Source organism: Medicago sativa, chromosome 3 (genome assembly GCF_051527215.1).
Source record: "Medicago sativa cultivar Bolivia chromosome 3, Bolivia_mono, whole genome shotgun sequence".
Taxonomy (NCBI): Eukaryota; Viridiplantae; Streptophyta; class Magnoliopsida; order Fabales; family Fabaceae; genus Medicago; species Medicago sativa.
In genome coordinates, this window is record NC_140751.1 from 84,431,361 (window position 1) to 84,453,966 (window position 22,606).

Below are 22,606 nucleotides of genomic sequence, written 5' to 3' on the forward strand. Positions count from 1 at the left end.
TCTTTCATTATTTAGTTTATATATAACATAATTAATGCAAGACAAATGATGAAATGAATGATTTTGATTAACGTCAACTCAACATAGTTAATCGCCTTTTATTGATGAGTAATATAGTTTTTTTTTTTAAAGATCATAAGAAATATAGTTGTTTGTCATCAATACTAAAATATAACTAGAAGACCGTAGAAATAGTTCTCCTTATATTCTTAAATAAATTAGACTGCCATCAGTTTTTCTTTTTTACACGATTTTCAGTTTCGATGTGCTAATATTCAATGTGCTAATTTTAAAACACATTTTAAGATTTTATAATAATAAAGTGAAGCTTTCAAGCGCATGCTACGAAACTTCCTGCAAATTGCATTTGCATCAGCCTTCGACCGTTCTCGTCCATATCATCAATCAATCAACATTTTTTTAGTCCTGCTTTCGTACAAAGGGTAACCTATCATGATTAGGGGTGGCAAAACGGGGCCAATCTGTCGGGCTGGTCCATTTAACCCGCTATTTTTTGCGAAATTTGAGTCGAGATTTTGAACTCGTTTTCTATAGTTGGCTTTCCCCGCTTAACTCGTCGAAAAAACGGGACGTGCATGAGGTGGGATGGGCTGGCCCGCTTAACTCTTTTTTCTTTCTTTTTGTAGACTTGTTTTATTCTTTTAGATTTATTTTGGTTGTTGGATTTATTTTAGGATTTATTTTATATTGCGAATTTGTTTTATGTGTGAGGATTTTCCTTATTTTGTAATTAAGTATGATGTTTAGTTGGACAATTTGTTAGTTATCTTGTTTTTACCATGGATTTATTTGATGCATATTCTTTATTTATTTATTTTTTTATGATAAAAGCAACACAATTTTTGTCCTAAAAAAAGTTTTTTGTTTGACGGGCCGGCCCGCCAACTCGTCTTTCCGCCATTAAACTGGGCGGGGTGAGATATTGGACTCGATCACTTAATTTGAGCGGACTTAGGCGGAGTAGGTCTATACGGGCTGGGTCGGTCCGCTTTGCCATGCCTAATCATGATTGCATATATCTCTTGCTAGATATTTATTTAATATAAAATTATTCATGTGCATCCGTTTAATTATTCAAAAAAAAAAATAAATGTGCATCCGTTTAATAAAAAAAAATAGAAATTAAAAAAGTCTAACAAAGTCTTTGCAAGTATGTCTATATAAATAAACATGTTGTGATTTGATGACTTATTAAAATAATAAGCACCAAAGTATATAAGAGAAGAGAATAACATACACACTTTTCACCAACAAAAGGAAACAGTGCATCAAAAATTCATAACATACCCTTGTTTACTTTTATTAATTATTACATGTTGTTTATGAATATGTCTATTCTATCTAGCACTGATTTGCATCGTATTTTTGAGAAGCTAGATACAAATTGTGACGGTTTTGTGAGCCTTGAGGAGCTAAACTCTGTGCTCCAAAGAATATGCAATAATAGCTCACAATTTAGCTTAGAAGAACTTGAATCTCTTGTAGAAAAGAAGAGCCTAGACTTCAATGAATTCTTGTTCTTTTACAACTCAATATCAAAGGAGAACCATGAAGAGAATAGAGGAGGTGATGAAGATGAGAATGATGAGTTGGAGAGGGATCTTGTGAAGACTTTCAAAGTGTTTGATTTAGATGGAGATGGATTCATTACAAGCCAAGAGCTTGAGTGTGTGTTGAAGAGACTTGGATTCTTGGATGAAAGTAGTGGGAGGGATTGTAGAAGTATGATTCGGTTTTATGATACCAATTCGGATGGTAGGCTTGATTTTCAGGAATTCAAGAACATGATGTTGATTACAAGTGTATGATTAAAGGTATATTATTTTTGTGTATGTAAATTATAACTAGTAGTAATTAATTTATCGATTATATGTTATCATTATGTCAAGTGTACGTATAAATGTTGTACGTTATTGAAATTTGAAAATCAATATTCAGTGCATATGAAAGTCTAAGATTGTTCATTCAAAGAAAATAATCAGGCCTTATCATGGAGAAGTATACACCGTGACCATATTTTGGAGGCAAATATTAAAATTGCATCTATAACTAGAGCTGTTAATATTGAAAGGGCAATTACTTAATTATATGTTTTGGTGTTTGGAAGTTGTTTCATCTCCTTCCCAGCTTTAACTTGTTCTTGATGATCATTTAGACTTTATTCCCTCATTTAATTCGTTAGTTTTTTTTTCTTCTAATTTCCTCCTGTTATATAAAAAAAAAAAAACATATTTTTTTAAGGGCAATTACTTATATACACACATATGTACATGTCATGGCTGGCAAAAGACGATTTTTTTTTTCCTTGGGCGGTGTATTATATATACTTGGCAAATATGTTATTGTTGTGAAAAATACACTTGACTTGACTATGTTTGCCAGTCTATAATTGTACTACAAAAATTGAAATTTATGAGGAAATTTCATTTGATGACATTATTTACTTCGACAAACTCAACGTCATCCAGCTCACTTAACATGTATATATTCCATGTTATGTGTGATCTAGAATCAGTTTGAATAGTTGTATATTTTTCTTGAGCTACTTGTCAAATTTTAAATTTCTTGAGCTACATGTTTAAGTTAGCTACATGTAGTCTTGCTTGGTGAGTCGAGGGAGGAGTTAAACGGGAGGCTAGAGACTTGGAGGCAAGCCTTAGAAGCGTATGGCTTCCGCCCGAGTAGAAGCAAGACGGAGTATATGGAATGTAACTTCGGCAAAAGGAGAAGTGGGTCCACCTTGGAGGTGAAAGTTGGAGATCATATCATACCCCAAGTTACGCGGTTTAGATATCTTGGGTCCATAGTACAAAATGACGGAGAAATAGAAGCCGATGTACATCATCGTATTCAAGTTGGGTGGTTGAAATGGAGAAGAGCCTCGGGTGTTTTGTGCGATAAAAAAGTACCACTTAAGCCGAAAGAAAAGTTCTATCGGATAGCGATCGGACGGCAATGTTGTATGGTACGGAGTGTTGGGCGGTTAAGAGCCAACACGAGAGTAAAGTAAGCATAGCGGAGATGAGGATGTTGCGTTGGATGAGTGGTAAGACTAGACGGGATAGGATTAGGAATGACACCATTAGAGAGAGAGAGTGGGGGTAGCACCTATAGTAGAAAAGTTGGTAGAAAATAGGCTTAGATGGTTTGGACATGTAGAGAGAAGACCCGTAGATGCCGTTGTAAGAAGAGTAGATCAAATGGAGGAGAGTCGTTAAAAGAGGTAGAGGAAGACCTAAGAAAACCATTAGAGAAACCATTAGAAAAGATTTAGAGGTCAATGAGTTGGATCCAAATATGATTTTTGATAGAACACTATGGCGTCATTTGATCCATGTAGCCGACCCCACTTAGTGGGATAAGGCTTGGTTGTTGTTGTTGTAGTACATGTTTAAGTTAGCATCATTTAATTTAGGCTTAATGATGTCTTTAGTCCCCAAATAGGCGGCGTTTAAAAATTGGTCCTGTAATCGCTAATCACGACATTTTACCCCTGCAATTGTTAATCATTTAAAATTTGGTCCTTTGACCAACTTAATCACGCCACGTCACCAGATTGGCAAAAATGGCATGGGAATTGACCAAAATACCCCGGGCTAATTTTTTTTTCCTTCAAAAAATTTTTTTTTCAAAATTTTGAAAATTCTTTTTAAATTAAAAAAATCTGAAAAAATAATTAAAAGTCAAAAAAAATTTCGGAAAAAAATTGTTAAAATTAAAACTGAAAAATTTTCGAGAAAAAAGCTGATTTTTTTTTAAGGAAAAAAAATAAGCCGGGGTAATTTCGTCATTTCCCATGCCATTTTTGCTAATCTGGTGACGTGGCAGTGATTAAGTTGGTCAAAGGACCAAATTTTAAATGATTAACAATTGCAGGGGTAAAATGCCGAGATTAGCGATTACAGGACCAATTTTTAAACGCCGCCCCATTTCTTTGAGCGAAACACACCATTAAGCCTTTAATTTATGTGGTCTAAATAATGCTTGCAACAGCCAATTGGTCAAAAAAAATAATGCATTCAACAGACTCTCATATAAATATAAGAGTTAAATTTTTGATAAGTTGGTCAAAAAAATAGTAATTACAATAGCCAATAGTTTTTCCTAATTAATACTATTACCGAAACAAAACCTAATTCATATATGCAACCGTCCACGCTAATTAATGATATTTGTACAACCATTTTGGTACAACTTTTGTACAACTTTCTCTCTCATACTCACATTATATTTTTATTTTCTCATTTCCTTTTTCTCTCTCTATTGTTTTTGACCAATGAGAAGAGAGAACAACAAAGTTGTCTCAAAGGTTGTACTAAAATGGTTGTCAAAATATCACTACTCTTTCTTTTTACAAAGAGTCTAGTTATAGGTCCGCCAAAATTAAGTTGTTTTATATACATTCGAGCCACCAAAGAGTCTGGTTTTGACAACAACCACCATACTTACTTGCCTAGCAATGCCACATTAAATATATAAAGATTTTTAAGCCTCATTGTGCCATGCTTCTTTTGTATAGGGAGTTTGTCCCGTGATAACCACCTCATTCTTTTATTGTAACCTCCTATGTTACCCACCAAAAAGAATTCATGATTTCATCAATCGCATCCCCTATTAGGAAGGGATCAAAAAGTTTTTCATGAAATAATTTGGAATAGCTTGACGAAAAAATTTTACTATCACTTTTTTCCCGCTTTAGATGGAGATACTCCGTGAATTAATTTTCTTTTACACCCGGTCTTTGATAAATTTTAATAAGTCTTTCTTTTTCTCCCTGTCATTGATGACAACCCTAAGTATTTTCGAGTGCCTATATCAATGTTAACTTGAAAGATACTCCATCCGTTTCAAAATACATGTCCATTTTTTATAATGTGCACTATTCACTTGACTTACTTTGACCATATTTTTTAACTAATCTATAAATACAAATATTAGCATGTAAGATGTTGTTTGATTTGTCTCGACAAATATTTTCAAAATATTAAATTTTTATAATTTTTTACTTTAGATAATTAAAGATATTAACAGTCAAAATTGTGCATTGGCATGTGTGAAGTGGTTGACTTGAACATGTATTTTGAAACGAGAGGGTGTAACACCCATACCGAACGTATCTAGAAAGTCCGGCACGAACGTTATTCTTAGTACTTGGATACATTAAAAATATACAACATAAAATTTTCCGAATGAATAATATTTACATCAAGTCACGTTCGTATAAATAATAATACAATACATCTCATCCATACATAAAAATACATCCTTGATGTCCATGACGTCTATGACGGTACGAACGAACCCTTGAAGTAATATCCATTCGGCTACGAACATGCATAATCATCCCGCTTATCCGAAACAAATAAGGATTGGGATGAGACATAATGTCTCGGTGAGTTCCCCTAAAACCTAGGCTATAGGTAACCTCGGGGAAACCTACGGTCACCACGTGTCTACATTACAACCGACGGTTGATTATACGTGTGTGGGGACTTGCATACTTAGACGGTAGTGCATACTAGAGCCGTCTTAGGCTTATCTCACTTGTTATAGGTTTCTCTTTCTATACGTGTCATGGCGGTCAAGGGGAAATCTAGGACCGCATTGCCGGAATACACTACGTATCGATGCCTAAACATATCATAATCATGACACGACTCTAAACCGGACGATTAGGGAAACCTAAGATCGTCATCGGCATAACATATTTTACTTGTTTAATACATAACTTGCACTTATCTTATAACATCTAATGCTCTTGCTCTTAAACATACTTGTACACCCTGACTTCATAACATAATCATATTCATATCATGCATAAACGTATCTAAGTTCATTCATTATGTTAGCGTTGAACAAACAATTATCTTGGTTCATTTTACGGATAGTCCGGGTGGAGTAACCCCGAGAGCAATCCCATACATGACCGATGTACGTACATCGGACTCCCTCGGTATCGTGCGGGTTCCTTGCGGCTTAAAGCGTTCCCCTTAAGTCGAGAACCTCCCGTATCCCCTTGACGTGGATAACAAGAGACACGAGCACCGCCATGCGGTTGTAATCTTAGTCTTGCGTTTTCGGTGACATGCGGGTCCCTTACGGCTTGAATCGTTCTCATAATGAGAACCCCTTGTATCCCTCTGATGTGGATAGCAAGAGACATGCCACCTACTTATACATGTCATGGCTTGTCGTGAATTTAGGTTAAACCTAATCATGCATACATGTTTACCTCGGAACCTTGATCGATCCGATTAAAGGTAAATTTCATACTTGTTCATGCTTGTACATCTATAACATGGTGGAGTGATTAACTAATCAAATTACGACTTAACATGTTTGCTATCTTATCTTAATCACGTGCGAAGATATATACTTGGCGTCTTATCATCCTATGGATCTTACTAACTTGCTAGTTCTCGACAACTATGTCGAGGCTCTAGTTTTCCCTTGCTTAATGCATAACTTGCTACCCCATTCATGACATGTTTCTCTCATATGTTATGCCTTACTAACATGCTTAATACTTGCTTCATTTCATAATAATCTTGCTTTCATTGATTACCATTTAGGACCTTGGCTTGAGGGGTTTACTTTTATAAAAGGCTTCGTTAAGAAAAACTCTCGCGAAAGCGCCAAAAATATGCACGAACGAGCAAACAAGGTCAGAATGCACCATTTGCTCGCCTAGGCGAGTAAGTTCATGTGGGAGGCGAGTAGGAGGGGAGCAGGACTCCCTGTTCGGCCTTCTAGCTCGCTGTGGCGAGTAATAGCTCGCCCCGTTATGACAGTCCGTACCACCCAAAAATGGTATTTTTGACCCAAAAACCTCAAACCAAGTGTCCCTAAGCATGTTATGACTCTTAGAAGTCATAGGAAACTTGTAAAACATTCACATGACAAGTACTAGCAATTATAGCAAGCATAGCAAAAAGGGGCAACTAAACCTTTACTTGGAAACCCTAGAAATTCATGTTATTTAAATTAATCTAACATGGCATAAACATAATCCCAAAGGGTGGGAAATCTATCTATGGAACTCACCTCATAACAAACTTGACAATCCTTCAAGCACTAAGCTCAAGCAACAAAACCCTAGCTTAATTCTCTTGCAATATTAGCTTAAGCCATTCAATCTTGGTGTTTTCTTGCAAGCTAGGACTCCTTGATCCTTATCCATGAAGAACCATTACTTGAACCATCTTTGAGCTTACCAACAAACAAACCTTAACTTGTCTCCTTGCTTCCAAAACTCCAAGAATCACAATCCACCCTCTAGCTCTTCAACCCAACCTCTAAACATCATCTTGATCATGAAAGAACCACTTCTTAAACAACTTCATGTCTCAATTCCCAATTTACCAAAACCCTAGATTTGTGGAGGAGAAGAGAAGTTGAGGAATCAAACAAAATACAAGCTTCCAATAATGATAGAGAATGATAAAGAATAAGAATAATATGGAACTCTCTAGAATACTAAAGAATAATGTGAAAGTCTCTAGAACACTAAAGAATAATATAGAAGTCTCTAGAATACTAGGGAATAATAAGGAAGCTACTAGACACTACTAAATAAGCACTAGGGAAGTCTTAACTTTTCTAGATCCTTCTAGGCTTATGTACTAGAGTATCCATCTCTCTAGACTTTTCTTTGTTTCTAGATATTTCTAGTTGGTAAAGGAGAGCCTTCCTAGAGTAGTATAAATAAGGCTCACCACCTAGTGTTTTGGCATCATCAAGCATTGAAGAATTCCAATAATAACAACTTTCTTTGAGAATATTAGAGAGTTTCTCTATTTTCTCTACCTTTCCTTTTGTCCCCGAGCAGATTTGGCATCGGAAGCCGGTTACGATACCTCGGAGTTGAGTTTGTGCGAAAAAATCAACGGAAAGTGAGTTTTCAAATGAGCAAGGAGTTGCCTTTGGAAAACTTCACTTTGCGGCCATTTTGTTCGCGAAACTAACACCTTCATTTTGTTTGAGCGAAGAAATCAACGGAAAGTGAATTTTCAAGTGAGAGCAAGGAGTTGCTTTCTCAAAACTTCACTTTGCGGCCATTTGTTCGCGAAGCTAACCCCACCAACAAAACAGCCACGCACGCCACAATCTTCACCCAAAAAAAAAAAAATCATCGACCACCATTGTTAAAATGCCACCTAGAAGACAAAACGAAAGATCTTTTCATGAAATTGAAATGGAAGAAATGAGGCGACAAATTCAAGCTGCTACGGGAGGCTGTCGGCATCCAACAAGCTTTATTGGAAGCGCATCAAAGAAGATTTGTTGATGATGGCTCTGGTAGTGACTCTTCATTATCTAAAAGCGATCGCTCACACAGATGTCAACCTCGGATGAATGATATCAAGATCGACATTCCAAATTTCGAAGGACAACCGCAACCGGACGAGTTTGTTGATTGGCTCCGAGGCTATTGAACGTGTATTTGAGTACAAGGAGATACCGAGAAGAGCACAAGGTAAAGATTGTTGCAGTAAAGCTAAAGAAACATGCTTTAATTTGGTGGGAAAATCTTAAAAGGAGACGTAAGTGTGAAGGGAAAAGCAAGATCAAGACGTGGGACAAAATGGTTCGGAAACTAACCCGTAAGTATTTACCTCCTAATTATTATCAAAACAATTTTACTCAAAAACAATTATCCAAAAAATCTTCATACCGATCTTTTTCCTCCACAAAAAATCAAATTGACTCTCATAAACCACCAACCCACCAACCTATTTTCTCATTCAAACCCCAACATAATACAACCATAAAGAGAAATACCGGGACACCAAAATGTTTCTTGTGTCAAGAGTATAGTCACTTAGCTTTAGATTGTCCAAATCATAAATCCATCGCCATCTTTAATGGTGAGATAGATGAAATTTTTGAAGAAGAAAAAGAAGAAATTCATGAATCGTTTGAAGGAGAGTCGATGGGAGTACCAATTTACGATGAAGAATATACTAGTGCTGACATTTATGAAGTGTTTGAAGAAGAGGCAAACATAGATCCAATATATGATGATGAATATGTTCCCGATGAGATTCATGAAGTATTTCAAAAGGAGGAGAAGGACGAGCCAATATATGACGAAGACTATCTTCGCCGAATATGGTGAATCTTTGGAGGTTGAAAGAAGCTTGCAAACAACAATTGCCGCAGACATGGTTTGTAATGTCATCGTCGATAACGAAGTGTTGAAAATGTTGTATCAAACTATATGGTTGAAAAATTAAAGTTGCCGACAAAGGAGCACCCGCATCCATGCGATCTACAATGGCTCGATAAGGATAATGAGGTAAAAGTATCTCAACACTCAATTATCTCATTTTTCATTGACAAGAATTATAAAGAAAATGTATGGTGTGATGTTATTCCAATGGATACTTGTCACATTCGTCTTGGGAGGCCTTGGCAATATGATCGTCATGCATTATTCGATGGTTACGCCAAAACCTACACTTTCGTGAAGGATGTGATTAAAATCAAGTTGGCACTTCTACGACTCAATGAAGGAAAAGAGGAATTCAAGATACTTGGACGTTCACTCGCAAAGGAACCAATCAAGGATAAAACGAAGTTGTGTACGCTTCGACCGGTTCCTAAGCCACCTTGGGAAGATGTAACTATTGATTTTTCTCTTGGATTACTTTGGTCTCGACAACTGAAAGATTCTAAAATAGCGATCAAAGAAGAGTTTTCAAGAATGACTCATTTCATCCTATCTCGGAAGTTTACGAATGTTGTCTTGAGGACGAAGAAGAAGAGCTTGACTCGAGGACGAGTCTCTTCCAACCCGGGGAGAATGATAGAGAATGATAAAGAATAAGAATAATATGGAACTCTCTAGAATACTAAAGAATAATGTGAAAGTCTCTAGAACACTAAAGAATAATATAGAAGTCTCTAGAATACTAGGGAATAATAAGGAAGCTACTAGACACTACTAAATAAGCACTAGGGAAGTCTTAACTTTTCTAGATCCTTCTAGGCTTATGTACTAGAGTATCCATCTCTCTAGACTTTTCTTTGTTTCTAGATATTTCTAGTTGGTAAAGGAGAGCCTTCCTAGAGTAGTATAAATAAGGCTCACCACCTAGTGTTTTGGCATCATCAAGCATTGAAGAATTCCAATAATAACAACTTTCTTTGAGAATATTAGAGAGTTTCTCTATTTACTCTACCTTTCCTTTTGTCCCCGAGCCAAATAACTTAGAAGATCATGAAGAAAACACAACTAGAAGCTTGCCATGAGAGGAAGAAGATTTGGAAGGTTTAATGGAGAGGGAGGAGAGGAAGAGTGGCGTGAGAGATAGAGAGAAGGAAGAGGAAAATGTTTTCCAACAATGAAGAGAGAGAAGTGGATAAGGGAAATGAGATATTTTTGGGTAAAACCAAATAAATATCCTTCCCACATGAAATTACCATTTTACCCTTGGCTTAAGCGTATTTAAAACGACTCGATACTTTTCCCGTAAGAAGTGACATCTCATAAAATATTTTCCATTAACTTACTTTTCCATAAATTATTTCCTCTCGCCACGATTTACGGGTATTATACCGATGCCGACAGCGGGATATTACGAGAGGGAGTATTTCCTATTGTTGTTTTAGCTTCAACTCCTATATTTTTGCTAAAAAATACTTCCACCTTATAAATAAGCGATCTTAGGCCTTGGACACAAATGATAAAATGGTAGGGTGATAAAGGGTTGTCTTGTCTTAGTCTCTTCCCCGGTGTTATAGACCCCTCTAGTTCCTAATTGGCCGCCACTTAATATTTGACCGACTCCGCACACATCATAATCCACCCCACCCACTTCTCATTAAAACTTAACCTCAACATAACACCTCTAAAATATCCCTAATTAATTCGATCATAGGTCTTGCTCATGTCCATTTTAAGGACAACATCTCCCACCTTTCCAATAGACTTACTCTTTAAGTAACGAATAATTTCTATGGCGATCATAGTGTCGTCAAGTATAGACCGTCTTGGAACAAAGGTAGATAGAACATCGGAAATACATTTATGCAAACATCTCTTAAGTCTGTTGGCAATGACCTTTGATATTACCTAACACAGAACATTGAACGGTGGAATGAGATGCCGATCTCACATAAAGGCAGGGGGCATTATTAACTTAGGAAATATTTGTATCATTCAAATCTGTAGGGGAAAAAACGCGCTCAAGCCAACTATACTATGCTTCAAAAAAATCATTTCTTCTATAATTGTATATGATCATACACCGTACACATTTTCCAACTTTGGAAAAATTCATGGAAATAATCATGTGCCACTTTCCGAACTTGTATAGGATCCTACAATACAGTGTCATTTTCATCATGAATTTTCTCAATTTTACTTCTCTTCTTCCTGCAACTAGCTGATGCATGAAAAACTTGAATTGACATCTCCATCTTTGAGTCAAAAACTTCTTGCCATTGGCCTCAGGAAAATCCCTTATTGTGACACCAACTAGATCATACGTGTTAAAACGGATAATACAACTTAGTGTGAACCAAACATGCATTTAATAAGATTTGTTTGTAAACCAAAGTTGTACGGCAAAGTCTTCCATTACATTTTTTTAATTGAATTAAACAAATCCCGGTCTACTACGAAAGCCAAAACCGTGCAACTCGTTGTTGGTTAAATTGAATATTTATGATTACGACTTTTTTTGAGGGGGTTGCATTTATGATTACGACTTGTGTATTTAAAAAGAGCAATGCTTTATATCTCTACAGAAAAATAACATCAGAATTCTTCAGAATAAAGAATAGCCAATCACAATGCACTATTTGCCACAATTCAAGGAGGTGTGGCTGAAAAATAGGAAGTGGACAAATAAATCATCCAATTAAAATTTGCCAACTATTTCTTGAAAAATTCTTGAAGCTATTTTTCTTGAGAAGTAGCATTTTCCATTTAAAAAATAGATAGAAATAGTTTCTTTTTTTAAAAGAGATAGATGTTTAGTTATCAATTTATCATATAAAAAAGGAAAATGCTATTTATCTAGAAAAATAGCATCAAGAATTTTTCAAGACACATGTGGCAAGTTTTAATTGCATGATTTATTTGTCCACTTCCTATTTTTCAGTCACACCTCCTTAAATTGTGGCAAATAGTGCATTGTGATTGGTTGCTTTTCATTCTTGAAGAATTCTTGATGTTTTTTTCTAGAGATATAGCATTGCTCTATAAAAAATACTAGATATTTGTGTGTACGAGAGTATAATTTTTTTGTTTGACACGATTGTGGACGAGTTTAACATGATATATTTTTAAAAATCTACTTCTTATAAAAATTGATTGGCTAAGTTATTTGGAATTTATTAACTTTTACACAATAATTGTATGAAATATAAATATAGAAAGACTATTCCAAAAAATTTATTCTCAAAAAAAATTAAGCAAATGGGGTGCAAATGGGAAATTCCAGTGATGTAAAGTGGGCAACCCCGCCCATTTAGACCCAATCCGCTTAAACCCGTTTAAAATGGGACGAGACGAGCCAAGTCAATTTAGGTGGCTGAGTCTAAAATTCAACCCCACCACGCTTATTGACGGAACGACAAGTTGGCGGGAAGGTCCATCAAACAAAAACAAAAACCTTTTTTCATGTATTTTTTTTTAAATTTTGTTGTTATAAAAAATTATGCTGTTGTTATTTTAAAAAAATGGCAGCAAATTCAATTGGGCTAAAAACGAGCTTGTGAGACAAATTCAACACCAACAGCGTAATTAAGAAAAACAACATCATTATCATAATTAATAGTAGCAGTGCCGCCATTCAAAATTCAATGACATTAAGGCCCTGTTTGGATTAGTTTATTTTAGAGCTTATGTAAAACAATTTATGCAAATAAATATGCCTTTATGTATTATTTATAAGCTTGTTAATGTAGTTTATGAAAAAACAGTTTATGAATGTACAATTTTCGTTAATGAGGACTTATGAATTAAGATAAAAACTTATTTATTTACATAAGCTCTTTTTCATAAGCTCAAAAATGAACTCAATCCAAACGGGGCCTAAATAAGTCTCAAACTAAAACCATTCAGCCAATATAAAACAAGTCCCAAAATAAATTCAACAACCAAAATAAATTCAACAACCAAGGAGGTGGAGCGGAGGCAACAATGACCTAACACAGTAAACCACATAATCAATCCAAACAGGTATAGACAAGTCAAATACAAGAAAAATGGTCTAAAAGAAAGTGAAGTAAACACGCACAAACCTTAAGCACTACCTAACGAACCCACATATGAACGCGAAACTAAAAAAAAATGTGTTGTGACTTGTGTGAGCCTTCCCTTCTCAAGAGGATGAATTAATCAACGGCCAACACAAACCTATTCATGTACTAACAACTCCCTGCAACGACCGAAGAAAGCAATAACTCTTTTGAGCCCAACAGTCATGTGTCAAACATATAGAATGACTAGGATATCACATCCGTCTGAATTCAATAACAAGGGTTGAAACAAGATATTAAAATGGTACCGACAGTGCACATAAAACCTTAAAACCTGCACATCTCAACAAATCTAGAGACAATCAGAGAAGCATAGGTGGAAACACGAAACAGGGACTGACATCACGACGCAGCAGTGAGGATGTGGGGGTGCACAAAATAGTGACACAAACACATGGTGCTGCCACCGGAAAGCAGCAATGTTGTCACTTTAATTGAACCGGTGACTCGCGACGGTGGCAAAAAAATCCAGCAACCAAAGCAACACAGCCTTTGAAGTACAGTGATGGAATGAAACTGTGACATGAATGCACCTATTATCTGATCACATCTACAAATTAGTTTTATCGTCCCTATAAAACAGGTGTATACTTTTTAAGCCAATGTTCATACTTTTTTATCAACGCCAGAATCAAAGTGCTGTGATATTAGAACACAGAAATCACAAGGTAATCCACAATGCCTTAGAGAGGCAACTGCTCTAGATGCATCTTAAACTGTAGTAGTAACAGCAGTATATGGAATGTACAATTTAATACTACCACAGAGTAATCACCCACTAAGAATATAATCCAAACTTAAGTTTCTACCATGCTTAAAGTTGACTACAATAACTTCCTAAACCGCATTCCTATAACCCTAACGTGGCTGCAGTATTAACCTGTTTGGCAAGATAAGCTTCATATATTTCCACAACTAAACGAGGATTAGTTTCCACCAACTCCGTGTAATCTTCATTTTTAGTGAGGTTGTCCATATTCTCCATGATCACTGCCAAAGCTGCATCTTGCAATTGGTTGGCATTGTGTTGATGTGCAAAGGCAAAGTTGACAATAGCTTTCTCCCAATTCAGTTTGGAGATCAAATACTTCTCACAATACGCCTTAAGATGCTTCACCTGATACTTTTCTCCTAAAACTAATAGGTTACAGGCCATTTGGTTATCAAGGCATGCTTCAGCAGTGTACAAGTAGTTAACAAAAGCACGAAGAGCATCGTACGAAACATCAGCAATCTTGATGGTGCCACTCCGGCTTTCCTCCATATCATTCTCAAGCATGGCTCTGAAAACTGGAGAGCGACTAACCTATTCAAACATCGCGTCATGTGAGTTTCATTGTGAACAGCTAACAGCTTTAAAATCATTGAGTTTCATTGTGAGTTTCATTGTGAACAGCTAACAGCTTTAAAATCATTGAGTAAGGGCACATAGTACACTTTAAATTAAATCATCAGTGGATTAAGTCTTAAACACATATCCATAATACACCATTATACTCCCGTTTTGATTGTGGACAAGATAAGCAATACATAATAGAAGAAGGGTAATCAACATATTTTTCATGTAATTAACTAACATATTCAAGTTCCTATCATGGGATTCTTCCGAACAATTAGTCCTTAACTCTTAACCGAAATTCGTTAACCACTTCAACCTAACCACATGGTTATTATTATTTAACATTTTTATAATTTGCAGCATCACTATAAAAAATTAAAGAATAAAAAATAAAAATAAAAAGGTGAAGAGAGAGGGTACTGACGAGAACGGCCTTGTGAGCGGGAATGGAAGGAGAGAAACTATCACCGGACGGAAGAAGGACGAGATCGGTGGTGGAAGGAGCATCAAGAGGGGAAGCGAGAGTGAGGAAGGAGACTTTGGATTTGAGGTCTTGGATCTGACGTTTGAATTCCTCTTCGGTTTCGTTGGCTTCGTCGTAGCATTCTTTGCAGGTACCGGCGTCGTCGGGGTCGTAATCGTCCTCGCAAGAGAGACATCTCATGGTGACGTTATCGTCGTCGTCGTCGTAATCGCTCTCGGAGTACACTGTGCAACGGTGCCGTGGCATTCTATCTGATTGTTTGATCGATGCGATGATTGATGATGGATATTGGATGGAAAAGGGTTTTCTGTCTTTCGGCGTCACACGGTCTCTCTCATTTCACATACATACACTTTTTTCCATTTTATCTATTTTTCTTTTCTTTGACAAATAATATTTGGTTAAATAATTTTCCTCCCTTACTATTTAGACGAGTTTTGAAAAACCTTTGTAAAAGAAAGTATAACCTCTTCCTTTTAAAAAAATAAAATAAAACTAGACTTTTGACCGTGCGTCGCACGGGTTTTTTCGACTATAATAAAGCACCAATAAATAATCTTTAACCCGTAAGATCATTGATATGTAGAAAATATTTTCTTCAAAAAAAAAGGCAAGAGGATAAGAATGAAATTGGTGTGCAATGCATTTTTTTAGATGGAATTTGTTAGGTTAAATAATTGCAAACCTAATAAAGCAAATGAGCTGAAAAAATTAGGTTAAGTTCTTTGCGACGTAACAAAATTAATAAATAAGGATATAAAAAACAAAAGGCATGAAATTAAAAAAAATCCAAAAAAAAAAGTGTAAAATTCTTGACAAAAAAAAGTATAAAATAGAAGGATCATACTTGATCATTGATATGGTAGAAAATATTTTCTTCAAAAAAAATCAAGAGGATAGGAATGAAATTGGTGTGCAATGCATTTTTTAGAGGGAATTTGTTAGGTTAAATAATTCCAAACCTAATAAAGCAAATGAGCGGGAAAAAATTAGGTTAAGTTCTTTGCAGACGTAACAAAATTAATAAATAAGGATTAACCTCAATGAGCGTGTCACGTCACTAAGTAAGGAAGGCTATGATTAAGGTCGTTTGTGATGAAATCTTTGAACGATAAGGGAAGATCTAACATATTTTTACGGGGTTTTTCAAAGAGTGAATCATCAACTTCGTCCCCCGAATGTTCATGTGTCGGCCAACTTCGTCCCTCAATTATGTGAAATATCAATTTAATCCCCGAATTTGTTAAATGTCAATTAAGTTAGTCCTTCGTTCAAACGGAGCGTTAACGGGGCCGACGTGGCCGTTAACCTCTCACATGTCGACGCCACGTAGGCGGGGACTAATTTGGCCGATAATAACAAACATTTCGAAGGACTAAATTGATTGATTTGCATAAAATGATTTGGCTTTCTTCCTAAATGGCTCTTTTCTTCCCCAACGGCTCTTTCTTCCCCAATTGTATAAAATTGGAACCCTAATTACACAATCCGCAATCTACACTCTATAATCACGAAAATTTCCTCTAATAATAAGTGGTCCGGTTCTGCCCCAATTCAAAAAGTTCAAACTCTAATTTTTTCGTATCGAATGCGAAAGCCAAAATCCTCAAAATTTCTTGAAGCAAAACTATTGAAATTGAATGCGAAATGATGAGGGGTGGGAATATGGAAAAAAACGGTTATGAAAGTCAAGCTTCATCTTCAAGCTCCAAGTTTAATGGTGTTGTGAGAGTGCTTGAATATTGGTGTCCTACAATTTGTGTTGGTAGAAAATTCAATACTTCAAAAAATCTAGGAAGACCATTCTATGCTTGCCCTCCGCCAAAGGTTGGTTTAACTAATGAAAAAAGGTTGAAGATGATTGAGAAATGTAATCTTTCTATAATAATATTGCCATCAAATTAGTCCATGAATTATTTCTCTATCTATCAAATAGATCCCTACGTTATATTAAAAAAACCATCAAATAAGTCTACGAATTGTTTAATCGGATATCAAATTTATCCTTGAAACATACGTGTACAAAATAAAGTAAAAAAGGCGAACACACAAATTGAAACCGAAATATTACATAGGCATAAGTCATAGGCACAAGTCATAAGTCCGAGAAATTACAAAATAAAAATGATCAAAACTTAAAACGAAAACACAAAAAAAGGACAAAAACAAGGTGAATACGAACACGAAACTTGATAAACAACGGAAAGACGTTACCTTTAATCACAAATTCCGAACGCACAAACTTCAAAAACGTCGAATCGTCGGAGATGATGATGATTTTGGAGGGGTGAAAATGGAGGAAGTTTTAGCGGGAAGAAGAAGGGTCAAGGACGTTTTGATGTTCGAAATGTGAAGAAGGGGTATGGGTAATGCAGGGGCAAAATGGGAAAAGCGAGAAAAAATAAACTAAAAGTGAAAACTCAACTTTTTCCAATTCAATCAAATTAGTCCCCGAACACGTGGCTTCCTTCTTGCCACGTGTACAAGACAACACAACATGCGGGCGACGGATCATCATGGCTAACGGAGCACCTGGACGGAGTGACCTTTTTGATGGACGTCCGACAAATTCGGGGACTAAGTTGATATTTTGCATAATTGAGGGACGAAGTTGGCCGACGCGTGAAAATTCGGGGACGAATTTGATGGTTCACTCGTTTTTCAAAACTCACCTAAATGGCGGGGGACAAAATATTGTCTAACCCAATAATGTTTAACTATTTTGTGACAAGTTTCGAATAAACACTCTTACATACTTACATCATGTTCTTATTTTATTTTTTTTCATTTCTCTCTCTCTCTCTCTCTCTCTCTCTATTATTGTTGATCAATTGTCACAAGAATTGTAATTAAATAGTTGTACAAATATAATTACTTTTTTTCTTTTAGGGGCAACGATAATTCATAATATATTCTCTAAAAACAATGTATATTATATTCATCGCGAGAGTTTGAATATGAATTTCTATCAACTAGATTAATTATATAAAAAAACAAACATATTGGTAATATTAATTTTTAAAATTAGTTCGTAATTGATCTTACCGGATTAGAATGATGACGTCCGGTGCGGTGGTTCTAAGTGTTTGTCGGCTACGGAGCAGCGAGGAGACACTCGACGCTCAAGTCGGTTTAGAGAGCAAGAATGTGGGTTTAGGGTTGAAAGATTTCGTAACTATGAGGACAGTGAAAAGTCTCATTATATAGTAGAGGCGCATGAGCCGTTGTTAGTGGCACATCATGGGCTCGACGATTACGGATTTGCGAAAATTGCAACGGTCGAGCGAGATTTTAGGCATGTATGAGCTGGTATCTCAAAGTGTTAAGAACACCTCCCTCGTGGAGAGGGAATTGTAACCGTCTAGAGACGTTACAAATCGATTGGAATTTGGTCTCCCGAAGTGTTAAGAACACCTCCCTCGTGGAGAGGGTGTGTTAGGAAGAAGTTGACCCAAGTGCGATATATGGTCCGTATGAACTCGGGCCTATGAAATTGGGCCTTTAATGTATTTTAGCTCGGCCCAAAACAGTAGCCCCCAAGTCGTTGCTCTTAAATAAGAGTCATGACTTTGAGCAACATAAATTACTCAAAAAAAACCTACTTTTACAAACATTTTGTTTCGAAACACATTTAAAGATCATAATTGCAAAGATATATTAGTTGGTCCGCAGTAGCTATTAAAGATAGTCTCATAATCTCGTTTCAATACGGGTCAAGATATGAAATTTTGCATCAATGGGATATACCAATAACCCTATATATCAAGGTTTTAATTAGTGTCAAGGTCGGTGTCACGTGGTAAAAACGGCCGGCCCTAGTTTTCTAGTGAGAGAAACTCCAACTTCTCTCTAAACTTTATTTCCCCTTCGTTCATCGAGGAGGGGTGGTTTTAGGTCATTTTTTGACCTAGAATCACCCCTCTACATCTTTTTCTCTTTTCTTTCAATCTAAATAAGTGGTTTTCACATAGATCAAGTTTCTTCTTTTGAGTTTTTTTGTAATGTCGTCGTCTACGTGTGGCGTTGTGTTGTTCGTCGTCTTGTGCGGCGTTTGATTTCGCGTCTTGTCGTGGTGTTTGTTTAGTTTCTATTGAAAGATCGGCATCGGATCAATTACAAATTCAACAAATGATTTGGGCGTCAACGTTGCGGATCCGGAAGCATGTGAATTTCGATGACTTAGGTTTTATCATATTTTTTGTAGGCATTTTGTCGTTTTATGCTATTAACTTGGGTGCTATGAGTTTGTTCGCGATTCACCCTTTACGTTTTTAACGATGTTTGTATTCGATGTACTCTATCGATTTGAATGAATGAATATCGTTTTGTTTTTGTCAAAAAAATTAGTGTCAAGGTTTTGCGATTTCTAGGTTTTCTTAGTAGACGGTTTCAGTTCTAAGGATTGCGGTCGTTGCGGTAAGATTTAATTACAACATTGCACGTTTATACTATACTATATTAACTAAATTCCTCATTGTTTCGCCGTGGGTCAATGCATTTTCCCAAACAAAAAACAAAGAAACGCCGCACACATCGCTGATGCAGAATCAAAGCAACCTGGGAACAACAAGATCGGATATTGCTTTGCATGGTTGCAATCCACAAGTTCGAAGGAAATGCTACGAAGAATAAATCTTATTAGTTTAAAAAAAAAATTGTAGGTAACAAAGACGTATAGCTGCATTTATAAGGATTATTTACAATTAAGTTAACCAATTTCATATAAAGGTACTAAGGTGCTAAACCGCATAATAACTGTATCTAGGTGATGGTTTCTGCCTATTATCTAATTAGGGTTATCTCTTATGAATTGAAACCTTTACCTTGTTACTTTTACTAAGAAGTTACTCATTGTGGTTCGTACCTTTGTAGGAATCTGACATCTAACCCTCTAAATAAAGAGGTCATCCATGTATTATTTATCCCTTTACCCTATGAATATTAGAACGTTAGCACAAAAAGTGAACCCAAACATACATAAGCAAATTTAGCACAATATGATTGTAAACAATCTTCAAATCAAATCATAACTCATCAATCATCATTTTCCAATGTGCAAGCATCCTCCTTTAACTTGCTCTCTTCCTCTTGTGTGTGTTCCTTTTGAATTCCAAAATATGTCCGCATATAAGCTGTACTTTGATTTTCTAATCTATCAGCAATGACCTGACATAAGGAAGCTTGAAGCTCACTGAAGCCGAGGTGATAAACCGCTAAGACTAGTTCTCTCAGTTGATTATTTGTAAACTCTCCCACGTCGATCTTCTGAAATGCTTGGGCTTGTTTTAAAAGTGTAATGACAGTCTTTAGGACATCGCTTCCCACATTGGGAAGTTCAAATTCAGTTTCGGATGCTGCAAGGCCATACTTTGTCCAGATCTTCCCCGCAAAAACTCGTTCAACATTGTGAGCAACACCGTCATTTGTTTTGATAACAACAATATCGCCATCAGCTGAATTTTCAGTCGCAAACTCAGTTTCCTGTGAGTTTTTTTTTAGCACAAATTAGAACAAAATTATCAAAAATCTAAACAGTACAAAATTTAATGAGAAAATAAAAGATAAACATCCTAAAATCTGCATATATATATATATATATATATATATATATATATATATATAGAGAGAGAGAGAGAGAGAGAGAGAGAGAGAGAGAGAGAGAGAGAGAGAGAGAGAGAGAGAGAGAGAGAGAGAGAGAGAGAGAGAGAGAGAGAGCACTTCCTGTGAGTTTATTCCTAGTCGGAGCTAACTAGAACTAAATTATTGAAAATCTAAAAAACGCAAAAATAGTGTATCAAAAGCCACCATAGTGACCATCCGCTCATAAAGAGTATAACATCTTTGACAACCTCACCAAGACACATTAACTAAGTTTAACTCACTATAGGGAAAGAATAATAATAGAATGACTTCGTTTGAAGCAAGGCAGTAAAACATATGTTAAAAACATTGAATATAAGTGGCTTAACATATCAAAATAGCATTTAAATGGACAAGAGAGAAGAAGATAAACCTTAAGTTCTACTGGCATAAAGCGACGCTGCTGCTTCAGTGTGTCCAGAAGTTCGGGAGATACATCAACCTATATAGAATAAAAAATTATGAATAACATCAGTGTGCATAGTGTGCATACGGGTAAAATACAGCTCTTTACCATGAAAGACGCTTAAAATAATACACTTCCCTCCAGATGTGATATGTTACACTACAACCCACTTTAATGTATATAAACCAACTGGTGAGCAAATCATCAAGAACAGCTCACTTTAAACACCATATTATTATTTTATTTTATTCTGGGGAATGGGGTTGGTTGGGTTACTCAACTACTTTGAGCTAAGGATTAAAGAAGTTGGAGGTTCGGGGTGCAAACAGGTGCAAAGGAGAAAAATACTAACCTAACAACCAATTACTAACCCAACTTGATGTTCAAAACTAACTGCCATTTAATTATACTAATAAAAATTGTCACTATTGATCTTTTCGTAATAGTCCCTAAGAAGACATTAAAACCAACTAAAGAGTAACAATTATTAATCTTTCAGGGGAGAGTGTTATTTTCCATATGAACGTGATATTTGTAAATATTATGGTTTTACCTTCACATGATGGCTTGAATACACACTCTCGATCTTACGGACCTGAAATCAAAAGAGTGCAATTTTCCCTGTTATAATACAACTATAAATTTATAGGGGGTGTTTGTTTGAGGGTAACAAAAATAATTCCAAGGAATCTAAGGCTGGAATTCAACATTCCTTTGTTTGGTAAGTGGGAACCACACAAATATGTCCAGAATACAATTTTCCCAGGAAAGCCATCTACCCACGTTTTCCCCCATTTCTTCCCCACGTTCACCCTTTTTTCCATCCCTTTTATTCCCATGAGATAGCTTGGGAAAGTTTTATTCCCAGGAAATGAAACCCATGATCTTGAATAAAATACCATATTTGCCCTTGCCATTCCCGCTAAATTTTTCTCTCGCTATTCCCGCTAATTTTTTCACCCATGATCTTCTATAAAAAAGAAACCCATGATCTTTGTAGTGTTCATCAACTTCTTGTTGTTTGGGTTTTGGATTTCACTCTTCTCTTCAAGGTACCATCTAATTTCATTTTAATTCTTCCATTACTCAACATAGATTTGGTGATTTATATCATTTCTCTGTTTTTTTATCTTCTCGATGCCGCTTATTGCTTTGTTACTAAATGAATTTGTCATTTCTCTGCTTGCTTATTGCCTCTGATGTCGCGTCATTTATCTGTTTGCTTTTTGTTCTTTTTTTTGTGAGAATTTTAACTTGACTTTGTTACTTAATGAATTAGTCATGCACGGATTCAATTGTTTTAAATTGTAGATTTAATACTCAAATAAAATGCTAGTACGAGAAAATTATGTATCGAAATTTTAAATTGTAGATTTTAAAGTGTATTAACTATGAAGTATATATATCGAATTTAACTCCTATAAAATAAGTGAGAAAAGAAAAT

General features: G+C 35.8%; 3 protein-coding genes across 3 annotated transcripts; 1 reads left to right on the forward strand and 2 right to left on the reverse strand.

The window, feature by feature from the left end:
- Positions 1–1,213: 1,213 nt before the first annotated feature.
- On the forward strand, positions 1,214–1,996 carry LOC146941156 (Calcium-binding EF-hand family protein). The gene has a single exon (XM_085754945.1). The coding sequence runs from the start codon at positions 1,335–1,337 to the stop codon at positions 1,827–1,829; it is 495 nt and encodes a 164-aa protein (XP_085611071.1). The 5' UTR covers positions 1,214–1,334; the 3' UTR covers positions 1,830–1,996.
- An 11,966-nt stretch (positions 1,997–13,962) lies between these two features.
- Positions 13,963–15,515, reverse strand: LOC146941157 (BTB/POZ domain-containing protein). Its single transcript, XM_085754947.1, has 2 exons — positions 15,057–15,515; positions 13,963–14,599 (listed from the first exon to the last, which is right to left on the reverse strand). The coding sequence occupies exons 1-2, from the start codon at positions 15,360–15,362 to the stop codon at positions 14,144–14,146; spliced, it is 762 nt and encodes a 253-aa protein (XP_085611073.1). The 5' UTR covers positions 15,363–15,515; the 3' UTR covers positions 13,963–14,143.
- Positions 15,516–19,993: 4,478 nt separating this feature from the next.
- LOC146941158 (uncharacterized) lies at positions 19,994–22,061 on the reverse strand. Its single transcript, XM_085757999.1, has 3 exons — positions 21,716–22,061; positions 21,130–21,198; positions 19,994–20,597 (listed from the first exon to the last, which is right to left on the reverse strand). Exons 2-3 carry the CDS (start codon positions 21,145–21,147, stop codon positions 20,151–20,153), a joined length of 465 nt encoding a protein of 154 aa, XP_085614125.1. The 5' UTR covers positions 21,148–21,198; positions 21,716–22,061; the 3' UTR covers positions 19,994–20,150.
- Between the last annotated feature and the right edge of the window lie 545 nt (positions 22,062–22,606).

Excerpts from the sequence above, each read along its gene's own strand:
- LOC146941156 (XM_085754945.1), top strand. The coding sequence starts at position 1,335 with ATGTTGTTTATGAATATGTCTATTCTATCTAGCACTGATTTGCATCGT.
- LOC146941157 (XM_085754947.1), bottom strand. The coding sequence starts at position 15,362 with ATGCCACGGCACCGTTGCACAGTGTACTCCGAGAGCGATTACGACGAC. Across the intron at positions 14,600-15,056 it reads CCGCTCACAAGGCCGTTCTC|GTTAGTCGCTCTCCAGTTTT; the intron begins GTCAGTACCCTC and ends ATGTTTGAATAG.